Source organism: Pseudophryne corroboree, chromosome 1 (assembly GCF_028390025.1).
Source record: "Pseudophryne corroboree isolate aPseCor3 chromosome 1, aPseCor3.hap2, whole genome shotgun sequence".
In the NCBI taxonomy this organism is placed as follows: domain Eukaryota; kingdom Metazoa; phylum Chordata; class Amphibia; order Anura; family Myobatrachidae; genus Pseudophryne; species Pseudophryne corroboree.
In genome coordinates, this window is record NC_086444.1 from 948734543 (window position 1) to 948758871 (window position 24329).

At 43.5% G+C, this 24329-nt stretch overlaps 1 protein-coding gene and 1 pseudogene across 3 annotated transcripts in view; one reads left to right on the forward strand and one right to left on the reverse strand.

The window, feature by feature from the left end:
• The window catches only part of DDX60 (DExD/H-box helicase 60), a 422428-nt gene that overhangs the window by 49645 nt on the left and 348454 nt on the right, over window positions 1-24329 (forward strand). For all 3 annotated transcript variants that reach the window (XM_063920417.1, XM_063920418.1, XM_063920419.1), the window contains one exon: window positions 12145-12303. In XM_063920417.1, coding sequence (XP_063776487.1) covers window positions 12145-12303 — 159 coding nt within the window. The remainder of the gene's footprint in view (window positions 1-12144; window positions 12304-24329) is intronic.
• LOC134959282 (5S ribosomal RNA) lies at window positions 15787-15904 on the reverse strand (annotated as a pseudogene).

The following is a 24329-nucleotide window of genomic DNA, read 5'->3' on the forward strand; positions in this document are numbered from 1 at the left end:
AAAACAATTTGTGTTCCCTAATGTACACTGAGTGAGAAATAATAATACTACATAATAGTCAGATAATACGGAGATCTTAGTTGCGTATATCTGCAGATATAGGGTTAAGCCCCCAGGCCGTTCGGCAAGGCGTCTCCATCACTGAGGGTCCCTAACACTAGGTATGGGTCTGGGGTGCAGGACCCCATCACGTCGGCACAGGTCGGCTACCCCAGGTCAGCACACAAGTTAAAGTTAATAGGGGTTAATAAGTAGCACAGAAGTGCTATGTAAGTGAAGTGTGATTAAAAGACTACATAAATATATACAAAGTGATAGGGAAAATCATAAGTGTTAATAAAGTGTTAGGGTGTGCCGACCTGAAACCACCCAGCCATACCGACACAGGGGCCACCGCACCCCACACCCACCCCATAAATAATTACATATATGTCTGGGTCTGAATGCCCAGTGTAAGGCCACATGATAATGGCTCCTACAAAATCTGAGAGCCAGCTTACCTGGAGATACCCCTGACTTCTCCAATGGCACTCTGGAGTCAGCAATCCCTCCTAATGCTGACCCATCCATGCCTCTCTAAATACAATGCACAAAATGGAAAGCTGCTCAATCAGATTGTGATGTCACTCAGGTGCTAAAAGGGAGGGGTAATTCTGTGTAAGAAAAAACAATTTGTGTTCCCTAATGTACACTGAGTGAGAAATAATAATACTACATAATAGTCAGATAATACGGAGATCTTAGTTGCGTATATCTGCAGATATAGGGTTAAGACCCCAGGCCGTTCGGCAAGGCGTCTCCGTCACTGGGGGTCCCTAACACTAGGTATGGGTCTGGGGTGCAGGACTTCATCACGTCGGCACAGATCGGCTACCCCAGGTCAGCACACAAGTGAAAGTTAATAGGGGTTAATAAGAAGCACAGAACTGCTATGTAAGTGAAGTGCGATTAAAAGAATACAAAAATATATACAAAGTGATAGGGAAAATCATAAGTGTTAATAAAGTGTTAGGGTGTGCCGACCTGAAGCCGCCCAGCCATACCGACACAGGGGCCACCGCACCCCACCCCACCCCATAAATAATTACATATATGTCTGGGTCTGAATGCCCAGTGTAAGGCCACATGATAATGGCTCCTACAAAATCTGAGAGCCAGCTTACCTGGAGATACCCCTGACTTCTCCAATGGCACTTTGGAGTCAGCCATCCCTCCTAATGCTGACCCATCCATGCCTCTCTAAATACAATGCACAAAATGGAAAGCTGCTCAATGAGATTGTGATGTCACTCAGGAGCTAAAAGGGAGGGGTAATTCTGTGTAAGAAAAAACAATTTGTGTTCCTTAATGCACACTGAGTGAGAAATAATAATACTACATAATAGTCAGATAATACGGAGATCTTAGTTGCGTATATCTGCAGATATAGGGTTAAGCCCCCAGGCCGTTCGGCAAGGCATCACCGTCACTGGGGGTCCCTAACACTAGGTATGGGTCCGGGGTGCAGGACCCCATTACGTCGGCACAGGTCGGCTACCCCAGGTCAGCACACAAGTGAAAGTTAATAGGGGTTAATAAGAAGCACAGAAGTGCTATGTAAGTGAAGTGCGATTACAAGAATACAAAAATATATACAAAGTGATAGAAAAATCATAAGTGTTAATAAAGTGTTAGGGTGTGCTGACCTGAAGCCGCCCAGCCATACCGACACAGGGGCCACCGCACCCCACACCCACCCCATAAATAATTACATATATGTTTGGGTCTGAATGCCCAGTGTAAGGCCACATGATAATGGCTCCTACAAAATCTGAGAGCCAGCTTACCTGGAGATACCCCTGACTTCTCCAATGGCACTCTGGAGTCAGCAATCCCTCCTAATGCTGACCCATCCATGCCTCTCTAAATACAATGCACAAAATGGAAAGCTGCTCAATGAGATTGTGATGTCACTCAGGTGCTAAAAGGGAGGGTTAATTCTGTGTAAGAAAAAACAATTTGTGTTCCCTAATGCACACTGAGTGAGAAATAATAATACTACATAATAGTCAGATAATACGGAGATCTTAGTTGCATATATCTGCAGGTATAGGGTTAAGCCCCCAGGCCGTTCGGCAAGGCGTCTCCGTCACTGGGGGTCCCTAACACTAGGTATGGGCCCAGGGGTGCAGGACCCCATCACGTCGGCACAGGTCGGCTACCCCAGGTCAGCACACAAGTGAAAGTTAATAGGGGTTAATAAGAAGCACAGAAGTGCTATGTAAGTGAAGTGCGATTAAAAAAATACAAAAATATATACAAAGTGATAGGGAAAATCATAAGTGTTAATAAAGTGTTAGGGTGTGCCGACCTGAAGCCGCCCAGCCATACCGACACAGGGGCCACTGCACCCCACACCCACCCCATAAATAATTACATATATGTCTGGGTCTGAATGCCCAGTGTAAGGCCACATGATAATGGCTCCTACAAAATCTGAGAGCCAGCTTACCTGGAGATACCCCTACTACATAGTTCAATGTGCTGACAACAAAATCACACAAAAATTATCAATGGAAATCAAATTTATTAACCCATGGAGGTCTGGATTTGGAGTCTCCCTCAAAATTAAAGTGGAAAAACACAGTACAGGCTGATCCAACTTTGATGTAATGTCCTTAAAACAAGTCAAAATGAGGCTCAGTAGTGTCTGTGGCCTCCTCGTGCCTGTATGTCCTCCCTACAATGCCTGGGCATGCTCCTGATGAGGTGGCGGATGGTCTCCTGAGGGATCTCCTCCCAGACCTGGACTAAAGCATCCGCCAACTCCTGGACAGTCTGTGGTGCAAAGTGGCGTTGGTGGATGGAGCGAGACATGATGTCCCAGATGTGCTCAATTGGATTCAGGTCTGGTGAACGGGCGGGCCAGTCCATAGCATCAATGCCTTCGTCTTGCAGGAACTGCTTACACACTCCAGCCACATGAGATCTAGCATTGTCTTGCATTAGGAGGAACCCAGGGCCAACCGCACCTGCATATGGTCTCACAAGGGGTCTGAGGATCTCATCTCGGTACCTAATGGCAGTCAGGCTACCTCTGGCAAGCACATGGAGGGCTGTGCGGCCCCCCAAAGAAATGCCACCCCACACCATTACTGACCCACTGCCAAACCGGTCATGCTGGAGGATGTTGCAGGCAGCAGAACGTTCTCCTTGGCGTCTCCAGACTCTGTCACGTCTGTCACATGTGTCAGTGAACCTGCTTTCATCTGTGAAGTGCACAGGTTGCCAGTGGCGAATTTGCCAAACTTGGTGTTCTCTGGCAAATGCAAAACGTCCTGCACGGTGTTGGGCTGTAAGCACAACCCTCACCTGTGGATGTCGGGCCTTCATACCACCCTCATGGAGTCTGTTTCTGATCGTTTGAGTAGACACATGCACATTTGTGGCTTGCTGTAGGTCATTTTGCAGGGCTCTGGCAGTGCTCCTCTTGTTCCTCCTTGCACAAAGGCATTGGTAGCGGTCCTGCTGCTGGGTTGTTGCCCTCCTACAGCCTCCTCCACATCTCCTGATGTACTGGCCTGTCTCCTGGTAGCGCCTCCATGCTCTGGACACTACGCTGACAGACACAGCAAACCTTCTTGCCACAGCTCGCATTGATGTGCCATCCTGGATGAGATGCACTACTTGAGCCACTTGTGTCGGTTGTAGACTCCGTCTCATGCTACCACTAGAGTGAAAGCACCGCCAGCTTTCAAAAGTGACCAAAACATCAGCCAGAAAGCATGGAGCTGAGAAGTGGTCTGTGGTCTGTGGTCACCACCTGCAGAACAACTCCTTTATTGGGGGAGTCTTGCTATAATTTCCACCTGTTGTCTATTCCATTTGCACAACAGCATGTGAAATTGATTGTCAATCAGTGTTGCTTCCTAAGTGGACAGTTTGATTTCACAGAAGTGTGATTGCCTTGGAGTTACATTGTATTGTTTAAGTGTTCCCTTTATTTTTTTGATCAGTAATGCTGTAGTCTTCTCATGCCCTTTTCAAACATGGCTGCTACTGATACGGAACCACAATAAAGGTGTTTGATATTCCCTGCTATTCTTCCAGACGAACACAATGTTAAACAACATTATATAACATAACAAAAAGGTTAAAAACAGTTTAAATACCCCTCAAAAATATCTATTTTATGGCTATAATAATCAGCTTACACCCCATTACCTAGGTTACAGTTTCAAACTAAGCCACAATTTTATAGTTTATTCCCATCCTTTTAAACAATAGGATGCACTACTCCTAAATATTTCTACCTAATGACCTGGTTTGGATATGCCTGAAAAATTTAAATAAATTGACAACAAGTTTGCGTTTGGTTGCCATAATATAAATAAAAGTGCACCAATCCTAAATAGAATCCGTACACAAAAAACAAGAGAAATATACATATTAATAACCATGATAATATGTAAATGTGAAAAACATCATGGAAATAAGGTTTAAGAAATGATATGATGACCCAAAAACATATTATAAAAACCACCTTATTTCAAAATCATGGTTTAAGCCATGAGGTTTCAAACTATTAATCTCGTATATATTCCTCATTTCAGCCTTAGCCAACCTATTGTCCCTATCTCTCATTCTCCAATTGTTTTTGATCCATTTAATTGCACAAAAATGTTTTAAACCTTTTAAGGACATACTGTATCATGTTTCTCTTTAATATGCAAGAGAAGGGATGATTTATATTCCCATTAGTGATATTACGAACATGCTCGGCCCACCGAACTTTAACCTAACGTTTAGTCTTACCTATATACAGTAAATTGCATTTGCATATGATCCCATATATTACATAATCTGTATGACAGGTAATAAACTCATCTTTTTTTATTGTTTTCTTTTCCCAGGTGAAATTTGAAACTTTAGATTCGGTACTATGACAGGCTTTGCATAATCTACAATCTCCGCACTGATAGAAACCCTTATTTCTAGGGAGAAATCTCTTTCCATTCATATGTAATGCACTAGACACAAGACTGTTCTTAGTATTAGGTGCCCTTTTATACGTAAACTTGGGTCTCTCAGGTAGTACCTTCTTTAGAATTTCGTCCTTCAACAGAATGTTCCAATTTTTTCTAACAATACCCTCTATCCTTTTATATTGTTTGTTGAATTGGGTATGAAATGATACTTGAAAATCTGTGGTGCTATTAATTTTCTTATTAGTGTCTTTCAATAATGTTAATCTATCAACACTCTCAACTTCTTCTGATATTTTAGATAGTTTTGCAATTTCATACCCCTTTTCCACAAAATTTGTTAACATAGTTGAAGCTTGATCTTTATCTTTTTTATTATTGGAGCAATTCCTCCACAATCTAAGCAGTTGACCTTTAGGTACATTTACCAACCAAATGGGCAAACGGTTGCTATCAAGTTGTATATAAGTATTACAATCTGTGGGTTTTACATAATTACTATGGTCAAACCTCCATCCACTATCTCTATGTTTAAATCCAAAAAGTGAATGGAAGATCGACTACTGTCAAAGGACAGTTGGATGTTCAGGGTGTTACCATTGAGATATTGACAGAATTCTTGAAGGTCAGACTTATCCCCTTTCCAAATAAAAATAATTTCGTCAATGTACCGCCATCACCGCACCAGGTTCGCGCCCCAGCCATGACCTGTCCACACGTGGGACTCCTCCCACCTGGACATGAATAAATTAGCATAGCTGGGCGTGAACCAGGTGCCCATGGCGGTACCAACTAACTGTTTGTAAAAGGATCCGTCAAAATTAAAATAATTATTCTTGAGAATAAATGATATGCCATCAAGAATAAAATGGGAAAGGATATTATCAGTATTTTCCCGATCCAATGTGGCTTTGATGGCTTCCAAACCATCCTCATGGGAAATAATCATGTATAAAGATGATACATCAGCAGTTGTTAAAATATAATCCTCTTCCCATTTTAAATCTAGAAGATGATTTAAGATATCCCTAGTGTTCTTAAGGTGTGACTTTTCCAGAATAACAAGAGGATGAAGTTGATGATCTATATATGCTGACAAATTAGACGTGATTGAATTCGTCCCTACCACTATGGGCCTTCCAGGGGGGTTATCAATGTTTTTATGAACTTTGGGGAGGAGGTATAACACTGGTATTGAAAAGTTTTCATTTATCAAATATTGTGCAACACTTTCATCAATTGCTCCCAAAGTTACATATTGGCTAACTAAATGGCTGTAAGATTTAAAAATGCTTGTAGATGGGTCACCCTTAAGTTTTACATATGTTACCCCATCCTCAAGCTGTCGTAAACCTTCTTTGATATAATTTTCCTTGTCCATAATAATGATCCCCCCCCCTTATTTGCAGGTTTTAAAATAATATCATGATTCTCTTGTAAATTTTTTAAACATTCACGTTCTTATTTTTTAAACATTCACAACGGGGTGTAAGCTGATTATTATAGCCATAAAATAGATCTTTTTGAGTGGTATTTAAACTGGTTTTTAACCTTTTTGTTATGTTATATAATGTTTAACATTGTGTTCCTCGGGAAGAATAGCAGGGAATATCAAACACCTTTATTGTGGTTCCGTATCAGTAGCAGCCATGTTTGAAAAGGGCATGAGAAAACTACAGCATTATATTTTAAGTCCGATTATATCGTCAATATAAAGTATGGGTTGTGGGCAACCTTGTCGACTACCTGGTTTGATTATCAGAGGCCATATGAGTGAATAGTATATGTATAAGATAAATCACACCATATGGACCTGCCAGGTTTGGGCGGTAACATGCCACGGAGTTCAATCACGTGACATTACGATCGGGTCACATTGGATGTGATGCGTGGGGTATCGTGGTTGCATCATCAGCCCACGGATGCGTAACCATGGCAATGGGATGCGAGGTGGTGATGTACTGTGATGCGGCGCGTGTGACAGCATGGTCATGTGACCTGATGTGTTTGGCGGCTCGGAAACGTAACCATGGTGATGGGATGCAGTTTAACACTTAGGTTTTAAAAAATGGATTTTGGCGCTAAATATGTAAATACATTTGTAAAGAAGGTTGATGGGATTGGTTCGTTTGTGTGTCCATCATAATGGACTTCAGTTCATTGGTTAATTAATTCCAAACCAACTAGTGCTTATGCTATTTAAGGAAGGCCAGACTAGGAATCTTTCATTCAGCTGACTATACAGGAGAGGCTGCATATCAGTGGTATGTTATGGGATTTGATGTCTATGTTTTTATGTTTTATTATTCAATTGTAATTTGATTGATGTCATTTTATATTTATATCTTTATAGTCATATACACTGTTAAATCTTTATAAAGACGCCGCCGAGCATCGAAACGCGTTGATACAGTGCCATATATGTTCAAACCCGCCATATCCATAGAGGGGAACATATGACATATTGATACCCGGGTCATATTTTGTCAGCTGATTTCCATCTCTGTTTCCTTTCATGGTATGGCTGGTTGTCTATTTGTATTTTATTTCAAATAAAGGGGTTGCTTTGCCCTAATTGGCTCCCTTTTTTAATTTTTCATATTTACTATATGAGTGATATTCATCCTTACCACATTGGTTGAAGAAAAAACAGCATTTCCAACAAAGAAACCTTTATGTGTTTTCTACTTCGCTCATACAAGTAAGCATACATGTATGGATTTTCTGTTCCGTTGGCATGACATCACTTTGGGTGATCCTATAAGAAGGTGGATGTCTGAATTTTCTTGGGACAATTCTTCATCACCTATTCTTCCCCCCTGCACAGTGGAAAGAACTATTTTGTATAAACAGTATTACACTATGTTGTGTTCTATGTTTTTTTGTTTCATGTAATACCATTAACTTGGTGAGAACCATCCAATCAAGGGGACATTTGGAAATCAGAAAGTGAGGTTACACGTGTATCTGGCACTGTAGGGGCATGTGTATCTGGCACTGTAGGGGCACATGTATCTGGAACTCTGGGAACACACATGTATCTGGCACTGTGGAGGGCATGTGTATCTGACACTGTAGGGCAGGCATGTCCAAACTGCGGCTCTCCAGCTGTTGTGAAACTACATATCCCAGCATGCCCTGACACAGTTTTGCTATCAGGGAATGCTAAAGCTGTGTCAGGGCATTCTGGGATGTGTAGTTTCTCAACAGCAGGAGGGCCGCAGTTTGGACATGCCTGCTGTAGGGGCATGTGTATCTGACACTGTGGGGGGCACATGTATCTGGCACTGTGGGGGGCACGTGTATCTGACACTGTAGGGGCATGTGTATCTGACACTGTGGGGGGCACATGTATCTGGCACTGTGGGGGGCACGTGTATCTGGCACTGTGGGGGGCACGTGTATCTGGCACTGTAGGGACACGTGTATCTGGCACTGTAGGGACACGTGATGTATCTGGCACTATGGGGGCATACTACGTGTATCTGACAATGTGGGGGCATATTATGTGTATCTGGCACTATGGGGACACGTGTATCTGACAATGTGAGGGCATATTATGTGCATCTGGCACTGTGGGGGCATATTATGTGTATTTGGCACTGTTGTGGCATATTATGTGTATCTGGGACTGTGGGGGCATATAATGTGTATCTGGCACTGTGGAGGCATATAATGTGAATTTGGCACTGTTAGAGCATATAATGTGTATCTGGCACCGTGGGGGCATATAATGTGTATCTGGCACTGTGGGGGCATATAATGTGTATCTGCCACTGCACTGCTGGAGGCATTTCTCTATCTGGCACTGCTTGGGTCAAATGTGTATCTAGTACTGCACTACTAGGGGCATATGTGTATCTGGCACTGCTTGGGGCATATAATGTGTATCTGGCACTATTGGGGGTGTTTGTGTATTTGGCACTACTGTGGCGTATGTGTATCGGGCACTGCACTACTGGGGTCATTATGTGTATCTGACACTATACTGGAGACATTATGTGTAAGGAACACTACTGTGGGTGTTATGTGTAAGGCTGCAAATTGTGTGTGTACTGAGGGTGTGAAAATATATTTATTTATAGTTTGATAATATAAAGTTGCGAGGCCATGCACACTTTTCCAGGACTTCAAATTTTTCTCACTCAGGGCACTAGTAGGCCTGGAGCCGGCCCTGCTGTCTGGTCATGCAATGTTTGGTTCCCAATAATCAGTCAGTTACGCAAAGAGTCCAAAATTCTGTTGAGTTGCTATCACGGATTTAGAAAAGTACCAAGTAGCTTGCCTGTTAAATCAAGCTAGAGACTGGTTTAATAATGTCTCCCCCAAGCCATGGATTGTAGCGGAGAGAGAGCTTCCTGATCTTTTATGGTTTCCTAGTACTATTAGCCTTCCACAGCTGGAATCTTCTAAAGCTCTTAAATGTACAATATTAGCCTGGCAAAGGTTTATACTTCATTCAGACAACATTTCATTACCATCTCCTGCTCTATCTTTAGCTGGTATTGCCAATTTGATACCTAGTTTGTAGTTAATATCATGGATTCGTTGTGGACTCACCACCGTGGGGGATATAATATCTGAAAATGGTCTGATTTTGTTCTCACACCTTCAGGCGAAATATGGGGGTAAATTTACTAAGGTGGGAGATTTTTAGAACTGGTGATGTTGCCCATGGCAACCAATCAGATTATACTTAACATTTATCTAGCTGCTTCTAGCAGATAATAGATATAATCTGATTGGTTGCTATGGGCAACATCACCCGTTCTAAAAATCTTCCACTTTAGTAAATTTACCCCATGGTATTTTTTCTGGGGACTTTTGTAAGTACCTACAAGTTAGACATTGGTTACAGAGTTCTTTGCCTGTCCCTATTCGAAAGCCTTCTTTTCCAGCCTATATGTTCTCTAGGTTTAACTCACTTAACCACAAAGGGGGAATATTGTGGTGGCACCGTTGTCAGGTAGATGTAGTTAAAAATAGGCAAATTGTCCTGTCAAATTAAGTGGGAAGGAAACCTCTCACAGACGCCTGACTGAGGACGACTGGGAGATTGTCTTCAGAACCTGCTTTAAAGTATCTAGCTGTATTAGTCATACAGATGTTCTATAAACGTCTTCCTAGAGCCTATCTTACTCCTAGGAGGCTGCATGTTATCTGGCCATCCATCTCCAAATATTGTTGGAGAAACTGCGGTCAGGTAGGAGATACATTACATGTATTCTGGGCACGCCCTATCCTCAAGCCACTTTGGACATATTTACTTTAATCAGTAAAGTCATTGGGGTAACAGTACGGGCTGATACATTAGTAGCTTTATCGCATTTTTATCCCGGGAATATATCTCTAGGGGATAGATACATTGTGGGTCATATTTTGATAGCTACGAAGCAGCCAAAGCTCAGCTATGGAGATCAGCTAAAGTGCCTAGTGTGCGAGCCATTAAAAACAAAATTCAGCAACATTATATTTTTGAGACTGCTGATTGCAAGTATACATCATCTGTCTTCTCTCCACGTATGAAGTGGTTCAGCTGGTGTGAATACAGAGATGGGCAGGGTCAATCTTCCATATACTCTGGAACAGTGAATCTTTTAGCTTTGGACTCTCCTTAGAGACATAAGGTGTTTAATTTGACCTGGTCAATTTGTACAAGTCACATAGGGCGGTATTCAATTATTTTCACCCCATTTCACACCCATTCTGTTTCTGCTGGTGGTATAATCATCTCAGTTTGCTAGCCCCCCCCCCCCCCGGAGAAGCGAGGGCGCCCAACCCTTTACGCAACTAAACCTAATTACTATGTGAGCGAAATGTGCAATAACTGGGATCACTTTAGAAAGGAGATTGTGCGTGATATATCATTTGAATACTGACCATACTGACCATAGCGTTTTCCTCTGTTAATTGTAGATTACTGTAATAAGTCAAAGCCAATGTATTCCTGTACCTTTTCTTTTTGGATGTGTTCCCTTTGTATCTCCATTTTGTGTTTCCTTTTGTATCCCTATTATTCTCATGTGAAAATCCAATGAAAACTGTTGTTAAAAGAAAAAAAAAAAGGGTTTATAATTCTTTAGGGGCTATCCAAACCCTAATTCCATGTAACTACAAATCTCTGGCACTCTGGGGGCATGTGTATCTGGCACTCTGGGGGCATATCTGGCACTGAGGGGGCATATCTGGCACTGAGGGGGCATATCTGGCACTCTGGGGGAATATCTGGCACTCTGGGGGCATATGTGTATCCGGCACTGTGGGGCCATGTGTATCTGGCACTGTTGGGGCATATGTGTATCTGGCGCAGTGGGGGTATATCTGGCACTGTGGGGGCATATGTGTATCTGACACTCTGGGGCAATGTGTATCTGACACTCTGGGGCAATGTGTATCTGGCACTGTGGGGGCATATATGGCACTACTGGGGGCATTTGTGTATCAAGCACCATGGGGCATTTGTGCATCTGGCACTGTGGGGCATTTGTGCATCTGGCACTGTAGGAGCATATCTGGCACGGTGCGGGCGTATCTGGCACTGTGGGGGCATATGTGTATCTGGCACTATTGGTGATATCAGAAATCAGATGGATGTCCAATTCTGAATAAGCTTCTACAGTAAATTGACAACTGTTACATTGGGAGATTGTTTTACCTCCTCTGGATTGTCACAATAGCAATTTCTGAAATGTTACATTGATGGGATTCAATGACAATGAAACTGTTTGTATCATGCTCAGAATACAAATTAGTAATACAAAAATATAAACTCTTAAGAAACACTATTCTCAGAAGTGACAGCTTCTGTAATGGAGATGACTTGGGGGTCTATGTACTAAGCCGTGGAGAGAGAAAAAGTGGAGAGAGATAATGTACCAGCCTGCCATGTTAAAGACTGGGTTTAATGGCCGTTAGCAGCTGATTGGCTGGTACTTTATCTCCGTCCACTTTATCGCTCACCAAGGCTTAGTACATAGAGCCCCATACTTTATGGCTACTGAGAAGAGTGTTAACAGTTTCTATACAACTAATATTTTCCACAGTGAAGCTACAGTAAGCATGCTATGGAATTTTATTAGTATGGTGACATGAAAACAGTACATGCCAATTCTCTTTACACAAATCCTTGCACTTTTTTCAATATGCAAATAAATAACGGCATTCTTTTCATTTATTAAAGGATGACAACACGTACCTGACATTGGAGGAAATGGCTGACCTGTGTAAGATGCTCTGTCTGTGTGTGACATTAATGATAATTTTACCACTTTCACAGAGAGCAAAGTTAAGGAGCATAAATGCTAAATGGAACAAAAGTGCTATCTCATTCCTCCACATGGTGAGAAATTCATTCATTGCTATTACTTTATACTAATGATAATATAGATTATGTTACCATGCATCCTGATGGTCAGGGGAGGATTGGCATGGAAAACCAGCCCGGGAAATTTATAAAGGCAGCAGTAATGGGGGTGCAGTCTGAAGGGGGGATGGGGTCTGTTGAGGGGGTGTGGAATCCCTATGCAATTGGGCTTTCCGTGCGTCTTTTGCTGCAATTGTGTCTGAGACCAGGGGCAGATTGGAAACTAAAAGTGGCCCTGTGAAATTTTGTAGAAGTGGCCCGACATAGGCAGAACAAGAGGTATATCATACAGTGTAGCCATGACAGCATCACTGGATGGCTGAGTTGCTGTATTGCAGATGTGGAATAACAGAATGAATGGGGACAATTCAGTGTACTGAGTGTGGTGGGCTGCCTATCATGTGGGGGGTGGGGTCACATAACAACACACAAAACAGGCCCCACAGACATGTCAGCCTACCAGGAATCTTCCAGGTGAGCCCTATGGCCATCCGCCCCTGCTGATGGTGCCGGCGGTCACATATGCGACAGCGGAATCCTGACACTGAAGATCCCGACTTCAGAGGGGGTAAGTATCTCTAAGCCTCCTCTGTCCTCTACCTTAACCCTAACCCTCGGGTGGTTGGTGGCTGCCGTAGCTAACCCTCCGGGGGTGGTGGCTACGGCTAACCCTCGGAGGGGGGGTGGGGGGGGGGGGGGGTTAGGGCAGTTTTTTCTAGTAGACAGGAAAAGACAGACGCCAAACCGACTTTTCAAACATTTGAATCCCCCCCTTAATCGCTTAATATGCAATCATCTATTCTCATAACATATTGTAACTGTAATCAATAAATAATATAAGTCGGGAGGTTTACCAAGGAATAAATTTAACACAGAAAATACAAAAGAAAGAAGTATTCCTACAAGGGGCAGTCACTGGATTGATTGATTGATTGATTGATTGATTGATTGATTTACTTAATAAGTACAATCCTGTAGAATGCATCACAAGGGTCCAGTGTAACAAGTTAAAACATAGCTTTTATTTGTTTTCCTATTCAAATATTTTTAAGCAAGCCAAGTGTTAGTGATAATGGTGAGGGGAAAAAAATCAAGATTTTTTTTTGAAAAATGTGGAAGTGGATGTGAAAAAAATAAAAAGCACTTATCACTAATCAGTAGGTGATGTCATTCTTATTATTTTATACACATCCTTCTAATCCTTAAACTGTTTACCATATATTGTATCGTATAATTAGTGACTGACACCAGATATGTTGTAAAGTGACCTCAATATTTTATAATGAAATCTCTTTTTAAGAGGGATTAATGTAGATTGCAATACAGGCAGTCATATAAAATAAATGACTATACATTAATAGAATTTATGGTGATGTTGTCCAATATATCCCGTTGATAATAGAAGATTCTCAGTTTTACCCTATGTGATAAAAATTTGTATGTGTCCACACCACTGTAGTCTAGATATTTATAATCATATAACATCTCAATATCAGTAAATACAGTAAGATATGCTCTTCTCAGTATGAAATTATCACTTAATTTCTAGTACACAAAATAATACCATTATAGCAGAGGTGGGGAACCTCGCCCACGGGCCTAATTCGACTCGGACAGGCATTTTGACCGGCCCGGAGGCAGCCACCTAGTGTAAAGCTGTTTGCGACGCACGGCTTCCTGGGAGATGTAGTTTTCTCACACTGTGCACTGTATTCAATGTACAGTGTGAGAAAACTACATCTTCCATGATGTAGTGCGCGGCAGATGATGTCCCCAGCACACGGCCTCCTGGGAGATGTAGTTTTCTCACACTGTGCACTGTGGGCCTAATTCAGAGTTGATCGCAGGAGAAAATTTGTTAGCAGTTGGGCAAAACCATGTGCACTGCAGGGGGGGGGGGGGGGCAGATGTAACAAGTGCAGAGAGAGTTAAATTTGGGTGGGGTGTGTTCAAACTGAAATCTAAATTGCTGAAATCTAAATTGCAGTGTAAAAATAAAGCAGCTAGTATTTACCCTTCACAGAAACAAAATAACCCACCCAAATCTAACTCTCTCTGCAAATGTTATATCTGCCACAACTGCAGTGCACATGGGGGGTAATTCCAAGTTGATCGCAGCAGGATTTATTTTAGCAGTTGGGCAAAACCATGTGCACTGCAGGGGAGGCAGATATAACATGTGCAGAGAGAGTTAGATTTGGGTGGGTTATTTTATTTCTGTGCAGGGTAAATACTGGCTGCTTTGTTTTTACACTGCAAATTAGATTGCAGATTGAACACACCACACCCAAATCTAACTCTCTCTGCACATGGATTTGCCCAACTCTCTTTGCACATATCTGCCTCCCCTGCAGTGCACATGGATTTGCCCAACTGCTAAAAAAAATCCTGCTGCGATCAACTTGGAATAACCCCCATGGTTTTGCCCAACTGCTAACAAATTTGCTGCTGCAATCAACTCTGAATTACCCCCTGTATTCAGTGTACATTGTGAGAAAACTACATCTCCCTTGATGCAATGCGCGGCAGATGGCTCTGGGAGATATGAGGAATCTTTGGCGAGAGAGGAAACTCTGCTGGCTGTGGGTGGGAGGAATGGCTGTGCTGCGGATTCAGGACCTGGACCAGTGGTGGTTAGTGTGTGTGTAGTATGTTATGCCGGCGGCGGGATCCCGGTGCTCAGCATACCAGTGCCTGGATCCCGACTGGCGGCATGCCGGCATCGGGGCGAGCGCAAATGAGCCCCTTGCAGGCTCGCTGCACTCACCACGCTGTGGGCACTATGACTCCAGTATGTATTATAATTGTATCATCTTATAAGTGCATTCACTGAGTGCTGGTCATAGGCGGATCTAGAGGAAGGGGGGGGGGGGGGGAGAACAGCAGCAGCACTACTGCTATTTCCGTCTGTCAGATATGATAAAAGAGCCGTAAAAACAAAGTTGTGGATCTGCACCAGCTCTATGATTAAGTGTTTAGAATAAGAAAGAAGATATATATATATACATAAATAATACCAAAATACTGACTATTATTATAAATCATAAATAGTACTAAGTTTTGGCGGTGCTCCCATGGATTTTGTAGTTAACCTACAGGAAGAAGACAAGAGAAAGACAAAATAACCTTGTGTGGAAGCACTCATTAATTAAATATGAAAAAGATGTGAAGAGAATATGTGGTTGAGGAAAGGACCCCTTTGAGTCCTACCTCAAAAAGATAGAATAAAACTTGACTTTTATTGGTTTACTTATAAAAATTCACTGGGGTGAACAAAGGTAAATGATAACAAAAATCTAGATTGCCATTGTACCAAATATGGTTCTAGATGTGGCAGGTGAAAATATTGGTATAATTTTAGTATAATTGTTTGGAAAAAACAATATATATAGGTCACAGAACAATCGGAATGTATGGTAAGCTTTGAGGAAAATGATATTGGATTTCCTGAAGGAAAAAGGCCCACAGCACCTAGTATTCCCTGGAGGTCTCCCATCCACGTACTGACCAGGCCATACCTGCTTAGCTTCCAAGATCGGACGTGATCGGGCGTATTCAGGATAGTATGGCCGTGGGCCAATTGTATCAGGAATTAGGATAATTTTTGTGCTGATTTAAGAAATGCATATATGATCAACTGAAGGGTTATGTGAATATAATCAAATAGTTGATTTATTGTAAAGTTTCAGGAGACAATAAATCAAATATTTGATCACGTCCGATCTTGGAAGCTAAGCAGGTATGGCCTGGTCAGTACGTGGATGGGAGACCTCCAGGGAATACTAGGTGCTGTGGGCCTTTTTCCTTCAGGAAATCCAATATAATTTTCCTCAAAGCTTACCATACATTCCGATTGTTCTGTGACCTATATATATTGTTTTTTCCAAACAATTATACTAAAATTATACCAATATTTTCACCTGCCACATCTAGAACCATATTTGGTACAATGGCAATCTAGATTTTTGTTATCATTTACCTTTGTTCACCCCAGTGAATTTTTATAAGTAAACCAATAAAAGTCAAGTTTTATTCTATCTTTTTGAGGTAGGACTCAAAGGGGTCCTTTCCTCAACCATATATTCTCTTCACATCTTTTTCATATTTAATTAATGAGTGCTTCCACACAAGGTTATTTTGTCTTTCTCTTGTCTTCTTCCTGTATGATAAAAGAGCCGGCAGGCAATAGGACCCGCCGCAGCTCTAACAGCAAGTCCGTGTGGTAACCAATGGGGAGGTGCAGCTCCAGCCTCCACCTGCTCACACCGCAACCTACCTCCCCCACTGCCAGCTTGCCAGAGTCCAGCCCAGGAGTGGGGTTCAAATGCCAGCATCGAGTTAGACTGTTATTTATGAAGGCTCAGAAGGCTTCATTAGCCCTCACTGCACCGCACAGTTTCCCAGCGCTTCCTCCTCCACTTCCTTTACCACCGTGCTAGGTGCAGTCACACTCAGCCTCAGCTTTGAGTAGGCGACCCGTGTGATTGTGACAGCGCTGTCCTACAGATGTCTTATGCTGCTTCTGGGAGATCCAGCTGGCTGCTTCTGCTGATCAAAGATGGGCAGTTTGTGTCCTGCAGTCTGAGTCTCACTGCAGTGCCCAAAACAAGGTATGCTGCACCTGCCACCACCAACTAAAAACTTTAATAATTATATTGTGCTGGGGTGCATTCCAGGCTCCCATAACTAATGGAACAGGTGACCAACATTTCAAGGCCCAATCAGCCTTTTCATCAGGGTGAAACATTGGCAATAAACCAGGATGCGCTCCTACAGCCAATCTTTACCTGATGGCGTATTCTGTGAGGCTACGCCCCCTGTGATACCACACCCCTTATCTGGGAGCACGCGTGCCTTAGGTGCATGTAAATCATACTTACCTACATTGTTTTTCTCCTCTCCGGGAGAAGCCCGGAGAGGAGACGCTGCATGTGTCTTCGGGGGGCGGGGCCAGACTGTGACATCACTAAGCCCCGCCCCCGCATCGGAAAATGCCGCGATTCGCGGGTCCGTGGGAAGGGGGCGGGGCTAAAATGATGCGATTATCGTAATTTTAACCCCTTCTCCACCCGACGGGAGGTTATCTCTCCAGCCTGCTCGCATCACTAGGGTGCGAGCAGGATGCAGGAGACCTGCCCACTCTACCGGGGGTGCGGGGGGCTACCCCAAAAAACGGGAGCCTCCCGCAGCTTCCGGGAGAGTAGGTAAGTATGATGTAAATATAACTTACCGTTCCCCTATCATGGTGCCCCCCCCCCCCTCCCCCCCGCCTTTCAATTTCTTCTGGATCCGCCCCTGGTGCTGGTTACAATGTAACATATCACTGCCAATCATTCACTTCAGTACAGATGAATGTAGCTGGGAGTTCAGGTCTAACTTTATTCACTGGTTACTTTAAAGCTAATAGTCTTTATGGGATGCAGTCAGTTTACCTACAATCAAAATCCCGACAACCATTGACCGATTGTCAAAATACTGACAAGGCCAAAATACCGACATGGTAATAAAACCTACATTTAAAATGTCGACATGGTCAAAATACCGCCATTTAAAATGTAAACAGTTCTAAAAAATCAACATGAATTTTTCATGATTTTTTACATTGAAACCGACTTGTTCATACTTTACCATGCCAGTGGACCTTGGGGGGAATACAATAGTGTGCCGAGCGCTGCGATGCACCGTTCCTGAAGCATGGCGAGGGCAGCAAGCCATGCGAGGGGTCGCGGTACACTTATACGGTGTCCATGTCGACATACACACCCAAAAACTAAATGTCAGTATTTTGACCATGTCAGTATTTTGACCTTGTCGGTATTTTGACCATCGGTAAATTGTTGTCCGTCGGGATTTTGATTGTAGGTAAATCATACTGATCCCATCTTTATGATGCAACTTCAAGTGCAGAAAGTTTAGAATATTCAACAGACCTCTAAAGTGGATCAAATCTCAAATTATTGATAACGTGTCACATATATTTTTATGGGATAATGATACCAACACCCTATAATTATAAAAGTAATTACTAGTCACATCTATTAGTTTTGGTCAGTCTTGCATAGTATACCACATGTGTTCACTTAATTGATTTAAGTGCTATAACTATGATAGACCTTTGAATTAATGTCACACTAATAGTGTAATTATATGAGATAAGGCTGAGCATTCCATAAAATGTATAGTTTGTCATAGTACAATCATCAGCAAACTCATGTGAATATTAGTGGTGATCAGCGCTTCAACTAGAAAATTTACAAAATGAGTTTCATTTTCTTCTCTCATCATTATCACTAACACTTTGCTTGCTTAAAATATTTTAATAGGAAAACAAACAAAAGTTATGTTTTAACTTGGTACATTTGATCCTTGCGATACATTCTACAAAAGTATTGTACTTATTAAGTCAATCAATCAATCAATCAATCAATCAATCGAGTGCTGCATATAAAAAGGACTACAGAGATAAGGAGATTTCATGGATTCCACAGGGAATAACATCGGGGTGTAGAGTTGGATCTTGATCCGAGGCACCAACAGGCTAAAAGCTTTGACTGTTCCCAAAATGCATAGCGCCGCCCAGTGGCGTAAGTTCGTCCCAGTCGCCCGGAGGCAAGATAAATATTGGTGCCCCCCAGTGACGTGCGGTGAGGTCACTGGTTGGGGAGGCACTGGCAGCTAACAAGCCCCCCCCCTGAAAAAAAAAAAAAAGTGTGGTCCCCCGACACATCAGTAAAACCAGCACTAGGCAGAACCAGCCAGGGGGAGTTATGCCATAGCAGGGGAGACACTCAGTGTGGGGTCCCCCTGCCATAAAATTAATCTGCCCCCCAGCCAGTCAGCCCAGGGTTGGAATTCCTCGGAAAGTGGGAACCCCAAAAAATAAAAATGGGGTCCCTCCTCCCGAGCAATAACCAGCACTGGGCTGATAGCCCAGTGCTATGCCCCGCACCCCTGGTGGCATGGGTGCGGGGTTCATTGTGTGTTAATATTGTTCTTAACAGGTGGCCTACAGGTCCCAGCATGCCTGCCCCAGCATGCTGGCACTTGGAGAACCACAAGTGCCAGCATGCCCGGACATAAAGGGCCTGCTGGCACCTGTAGTCCACCTGCAAAGAATAGTAATATTGTTCTTTACAGGTAGCCTACAGGTCCCAGCAAGCCTGCCCCAGCATGCTGGCACTTGGAGAACCAAAAGTGCCAGCATGCCCGGACATAAAGGGCCCGCTGGCACCTGTAGTCCACCTGTAAAGAAAATATTAAAATAAAACACCACACGTCTTGAAAATAAGCTTTATTAAACTGGGTCTTCACCTGGGGGCGGCGGCCTTTAAGCTCTTTTGCGTGGCTGCCGCCTTCCCAGGGCTTCCGGCGTCTTCACCTGGGGGGGCGCCACCCCCCCAGGGCTTCCAGCGTCTTCACCTGGTGGGCGGCGGCTGCTAAGCTCTTTTGCATAGCCGCCGCCCAGCCAGGACTTCCGGCGTCTTCTTTCTTCAGGAGCTCTTCACTGCTCCTCCTCCGCCGTCGGACTGACTCTCCTCCGCCTCGCGCTGACTTATATAAGTCAGCCGGAGGGGGCGGGGCGATGACGCGGCGAGCCGTGATTGGTTTACGGCAGCCATCTTGAATTTAAAAAATGACGCTGAGGCGCCATTTTTGAAACTGGAACCGCTCCGCTGCCAAACTCTGCAGGATAAAGGTAAATTTCCGCCGCCGCAACCCGCCACCCGCACCGCCGCCGCCCGGACCACTGCCGCATCCCGCCGCCCACACCATCACCGCATCCAGCCGCCCGCACCTCCTTCGCCAGCGTCGCCCACACAGTGATTGACAGCGGATCCAGTGACGGATCCGCTGGCCAATCACTGTGGCCTCACTGACAGGGACGTGCTTTCATAGGTTGAAAGCACATCCCTGTATGAAAGCGGCACCACTAATGGTGCCGCTTTCCCATATATTTTCAATGGGCTTTTACAGCCCATGGCTAGTCCCCGCCCGTGCCCGCCCCCTGCTCCCCATACTTTCCCCAGTGACAACGGGAGGCACCACGATCGGTGCCTCCCAAACACAAAAAGAAAACAGCAATGCAAAGAATAATATTAAGAAGATACATATGACACAGAATATGTGTCATATGCATCTTCTTTGTATTATCTTAATCATTAATGACAGGGGAGGCACTGCCTCCCCTGCCTCCCCTGAATGCACGTCCCTGGTGCCCCCCCCCCTATATTTAAATAAATGTATGTATGTATGTATGTGTGCATATATATAATATATACTGTATAATATATATATTTACATGCTATATATATGATATATACATATATGTGTGTGTGTATATATATATATATATATATATATATATAAATTATATATCCATTCTCTCTCTCTCACTATATATATATATATATATATATATATGTATTCTGAAAAAAAAGTATATACTGTGTATTTGCTGTGTATTAAAAATGTATATTAATGTAAAAAAATTAAAAACAAATTCTATACTGTGTATTTGCTGTGTATTAAAAATGTATATACTGAGTATACATTTCATTGTCTTTTTTTTAAATCACACATTTCTTAGCAGTTATACCCATCATTAGAACCCATAACCACTGAAAGCAGAAACATTACTGATGAAGCGATTTGCTCCTGTACAGGAAGCATGAGAATTCTAACTATATGAAGTTACGTGTAATTGTCAGAGAAGTAACTTCATATAGTTAGATTTCTCATATTTCCGATACAGGTTCAAATAGCTTCATCCAGAGCCGGCCCTAACCATTATGATGCCCTAGGCAAGATTTTGGCTGGTGCCCCCTAGCACCACCGCTGATTCCGCCTCTGACCTTGCACCTCTTTCCCAGCACTATCACCCCTCACCCATAGCAGTCCTTATTTTGGTGTTTGTGCCCCCTATATTTTAAATAGGAACAGTTCGCACATTTGGCGCACAGCCCAAAAAGGGGTGGGTTTTTGCTGGCAAGGGGCATGGCCACACAATAGTAACCCCGATTCCAATTACGCCACACAGTACTGCAACTTTATTCACATTTGATCATGCGATAGTGTCCATAATTAATATTGCATACCACAGTAGCATCACTATAACTTATAAACGTTACTCCTCACAATAGAGCCCCTTATTCACATTACATCACACCCTATTGCTCTTTATTCACATTAGACGACACAGTAGTGCCCTTTCTATACACAATGCCTCATAGTAGAGCACCTTATACACATAATGCCACACAGTAATGCCCCTTACACATATGAGACACATTATTAATGTCCTAATAAACATAATGTGCCTTACACATTATGACAACCTTTATTAATGCCCTTTTACACATAATGTCCCTTACACATATGCTGCACATTAATGCCCTTATACACATAATGACACACATAGCTCCCCCTACACATTTGCTGCACATTATTAGTGCCCCTATACACATAATGACACACATACAGTAGTACCCTGTTACACATATGCTGCACATTATTAATGCCCTTATACACATTATGACAGACATAGTGCCCCTTACATATACAGTATGTTGCACATTATTAATGCATTTTTACATGACACACATAATGCTTCTTACACATATTCTGAACACTACTACACAACCAACCCACTCACATGCACACAGCACTCACACTGCCACTAACAATGTGACCTCTGCCCTCTGCTTGGATACAGTTGTGTCCTCATAAATCTTGCCTCGATGCTAACGTCGGGCTCATTTTTTAATGAAAATGCATCTTATTTGCATTACTATGTGGCTAGGATGCACAAGCAGCTTCTGCTGATTAAAATGATATGCAGCATGCCTATACACTGTGTAAGACTGTGGCTGTATCTGCATATGAAATGCTACATACAGAATATAGGCATGCCGCATATCATTTTAATCAGCAGAAGCTGCTGATGCCCCATAGGCATATCAAATGCCCTAGGCAATTGCCTAGTTTGCCTATGCCTATGGCCGGCTCTGGCTTCATCAGTAGGGTGTCTACTTCCAGTGTAATAGATTATGATTTCTAATCCTGGGTATGAGACTTGTAAAATGTGCATCTACAGTATAATAAAAAGGGTGTAATTTGTAAGGTGCAGGGACCAGTGAGGAAGTTGGCCACTGAAGAGATAGCGACAGCTATAAATTAACTTAATTCAATGGTGTCACAGAATAGGAGGAAAGGTGCCCCCTTCAGAGCAGGAGCCCGGCGGCAGTTGACTCCGTTGCCTCCCAGAGTTCCGCCTCTGGCGCCGCCTCCTTTATAACCCCGCCTCCGTGCACAGGAGCTCAGTTTTGTTTACAAGTCCAATGCAGTAGCAGGTAAGAGACGACAACAGTTAGTAGCCACAAACACCACATTCTCACGACAGGAGAAGGTATCAGCGGCTACTGCCATACCAACCCAAAGAAGCTAAGATTTAACAAAGGTAAGTTCTTACCATAAATCTCCTTTTCTGCAGCGGGGTACACTGGGATTCCACAGGGAATAACATCGGGAATGTCCTAAAGCAGTTCTTTATGGGAGGGGACGCACTGTAGCGGGCACAAGAACCCGGTGTCTAAAGGAGGCATCCTAGGAGTAGGAAGTATCGAAGGCATAGAACCTTATGAACGTGTTCACTGAGCACCACGTAGCCACATTACACAATTGTTCAAGGGTCACACCACGGCGGGCCACCCAAGAAGGTCCAGTAGAATGGTCTTTGATGGTAGCAGGAGGTGGAAGGCCAGCCTGTACATAAGCATGTGCAATCACCATTCTAATCTATCTGGCCAAGGTCTGCTTGTTAGCAGGCCAGCCACTTTTGTGAAAAACAAACAGTACAAAGAGAGAATCAGACTTCCTAACGGAGGCTATCCTCTTCACATAGATACGGAGAGCCCGTACCACATCCAAAGACTGTTCTTTGGAGGACAAGTCAGGAGAACTAAAGGCCAGAACCACAATCTCCTGGTTAAGGTGGAAGGAAGACACCATCTTAGGTAAATAACCAGGGCATGTTCTACAACGATGAAAAATCAGAAAGGGGGACTTTCAGGATAAGGCACCCAAGTCCGAGACCCTTATAGCAGAGGCAATAACCAGCAAAAACAAGACCTTAAGGGAAAGCCACTCAAGGTCCGCAGATGCAAGAGGTTCAAACAGAGCTTCTTGCAAGGCCTCCAAAACCACCAACAAGTCCCAAGGGGGCAAAGGTGGCACATAAGGAGGTTGAATCCATAAAACACCCTGAGTGAAGGTATGAACATCAGGCAGGGTAGCAATCTTTCTCTGAAACCATACCGACAAGGCAGAAATGGGAACCTTGAGGGAGGCCAAACGAAGGCCTAAGTCCAGGCCCTGTTGCAGGAAGGCCAAAAGTTTGGCCGTACTAAACTTGTAAATGTCATAGTCATCAGACGCGCACCAAGCAAAGTAAGAATTCCAGACCCTATGATAAATCTGAGCAGATGCTGGCTTACCAGCATTCAACATAGTTTGAACGACTTCCTCAGAGAATCCCTTGGCCCTCAGTACGGAAGCTTAAAGAGCCACGCCGACAAAGCCAGACGGGCCAAATCCTGGTAAATACAAGGGCCCTGAACGTGGAGGTCTGGTCATTGTGGAAGTAGAAGGGGACGCTCTAGCGAGAGGCCCTGTAGGTCTGAGAGCTAGTGCCTTCTAGGCCACGCCGGAGCTATGAGAAGCAGGATTCCTCCTTCCTGCTTGAACTTCCGTATTACTCTGGGTAGGAGTGACACCGGAGGGAACACTTACGGCAGCCGAAAGTTCCATGGAATTGCCAGTGCATCCACGAACGCTGGTTGAGGATCCCTTGTTCTTGCTCCAAAGACCTGAACCTTGTGATTTTGTCGAGACGCCATCAGGTCTATGTTTGGTAGGCCCCACTTGTCCACTAGGAGTTGAAATGCTTCTGGATGAAGGCTCCACTCTCTGGCGTGTACATCCTGACGACTGAGGAAGTCCGCTTC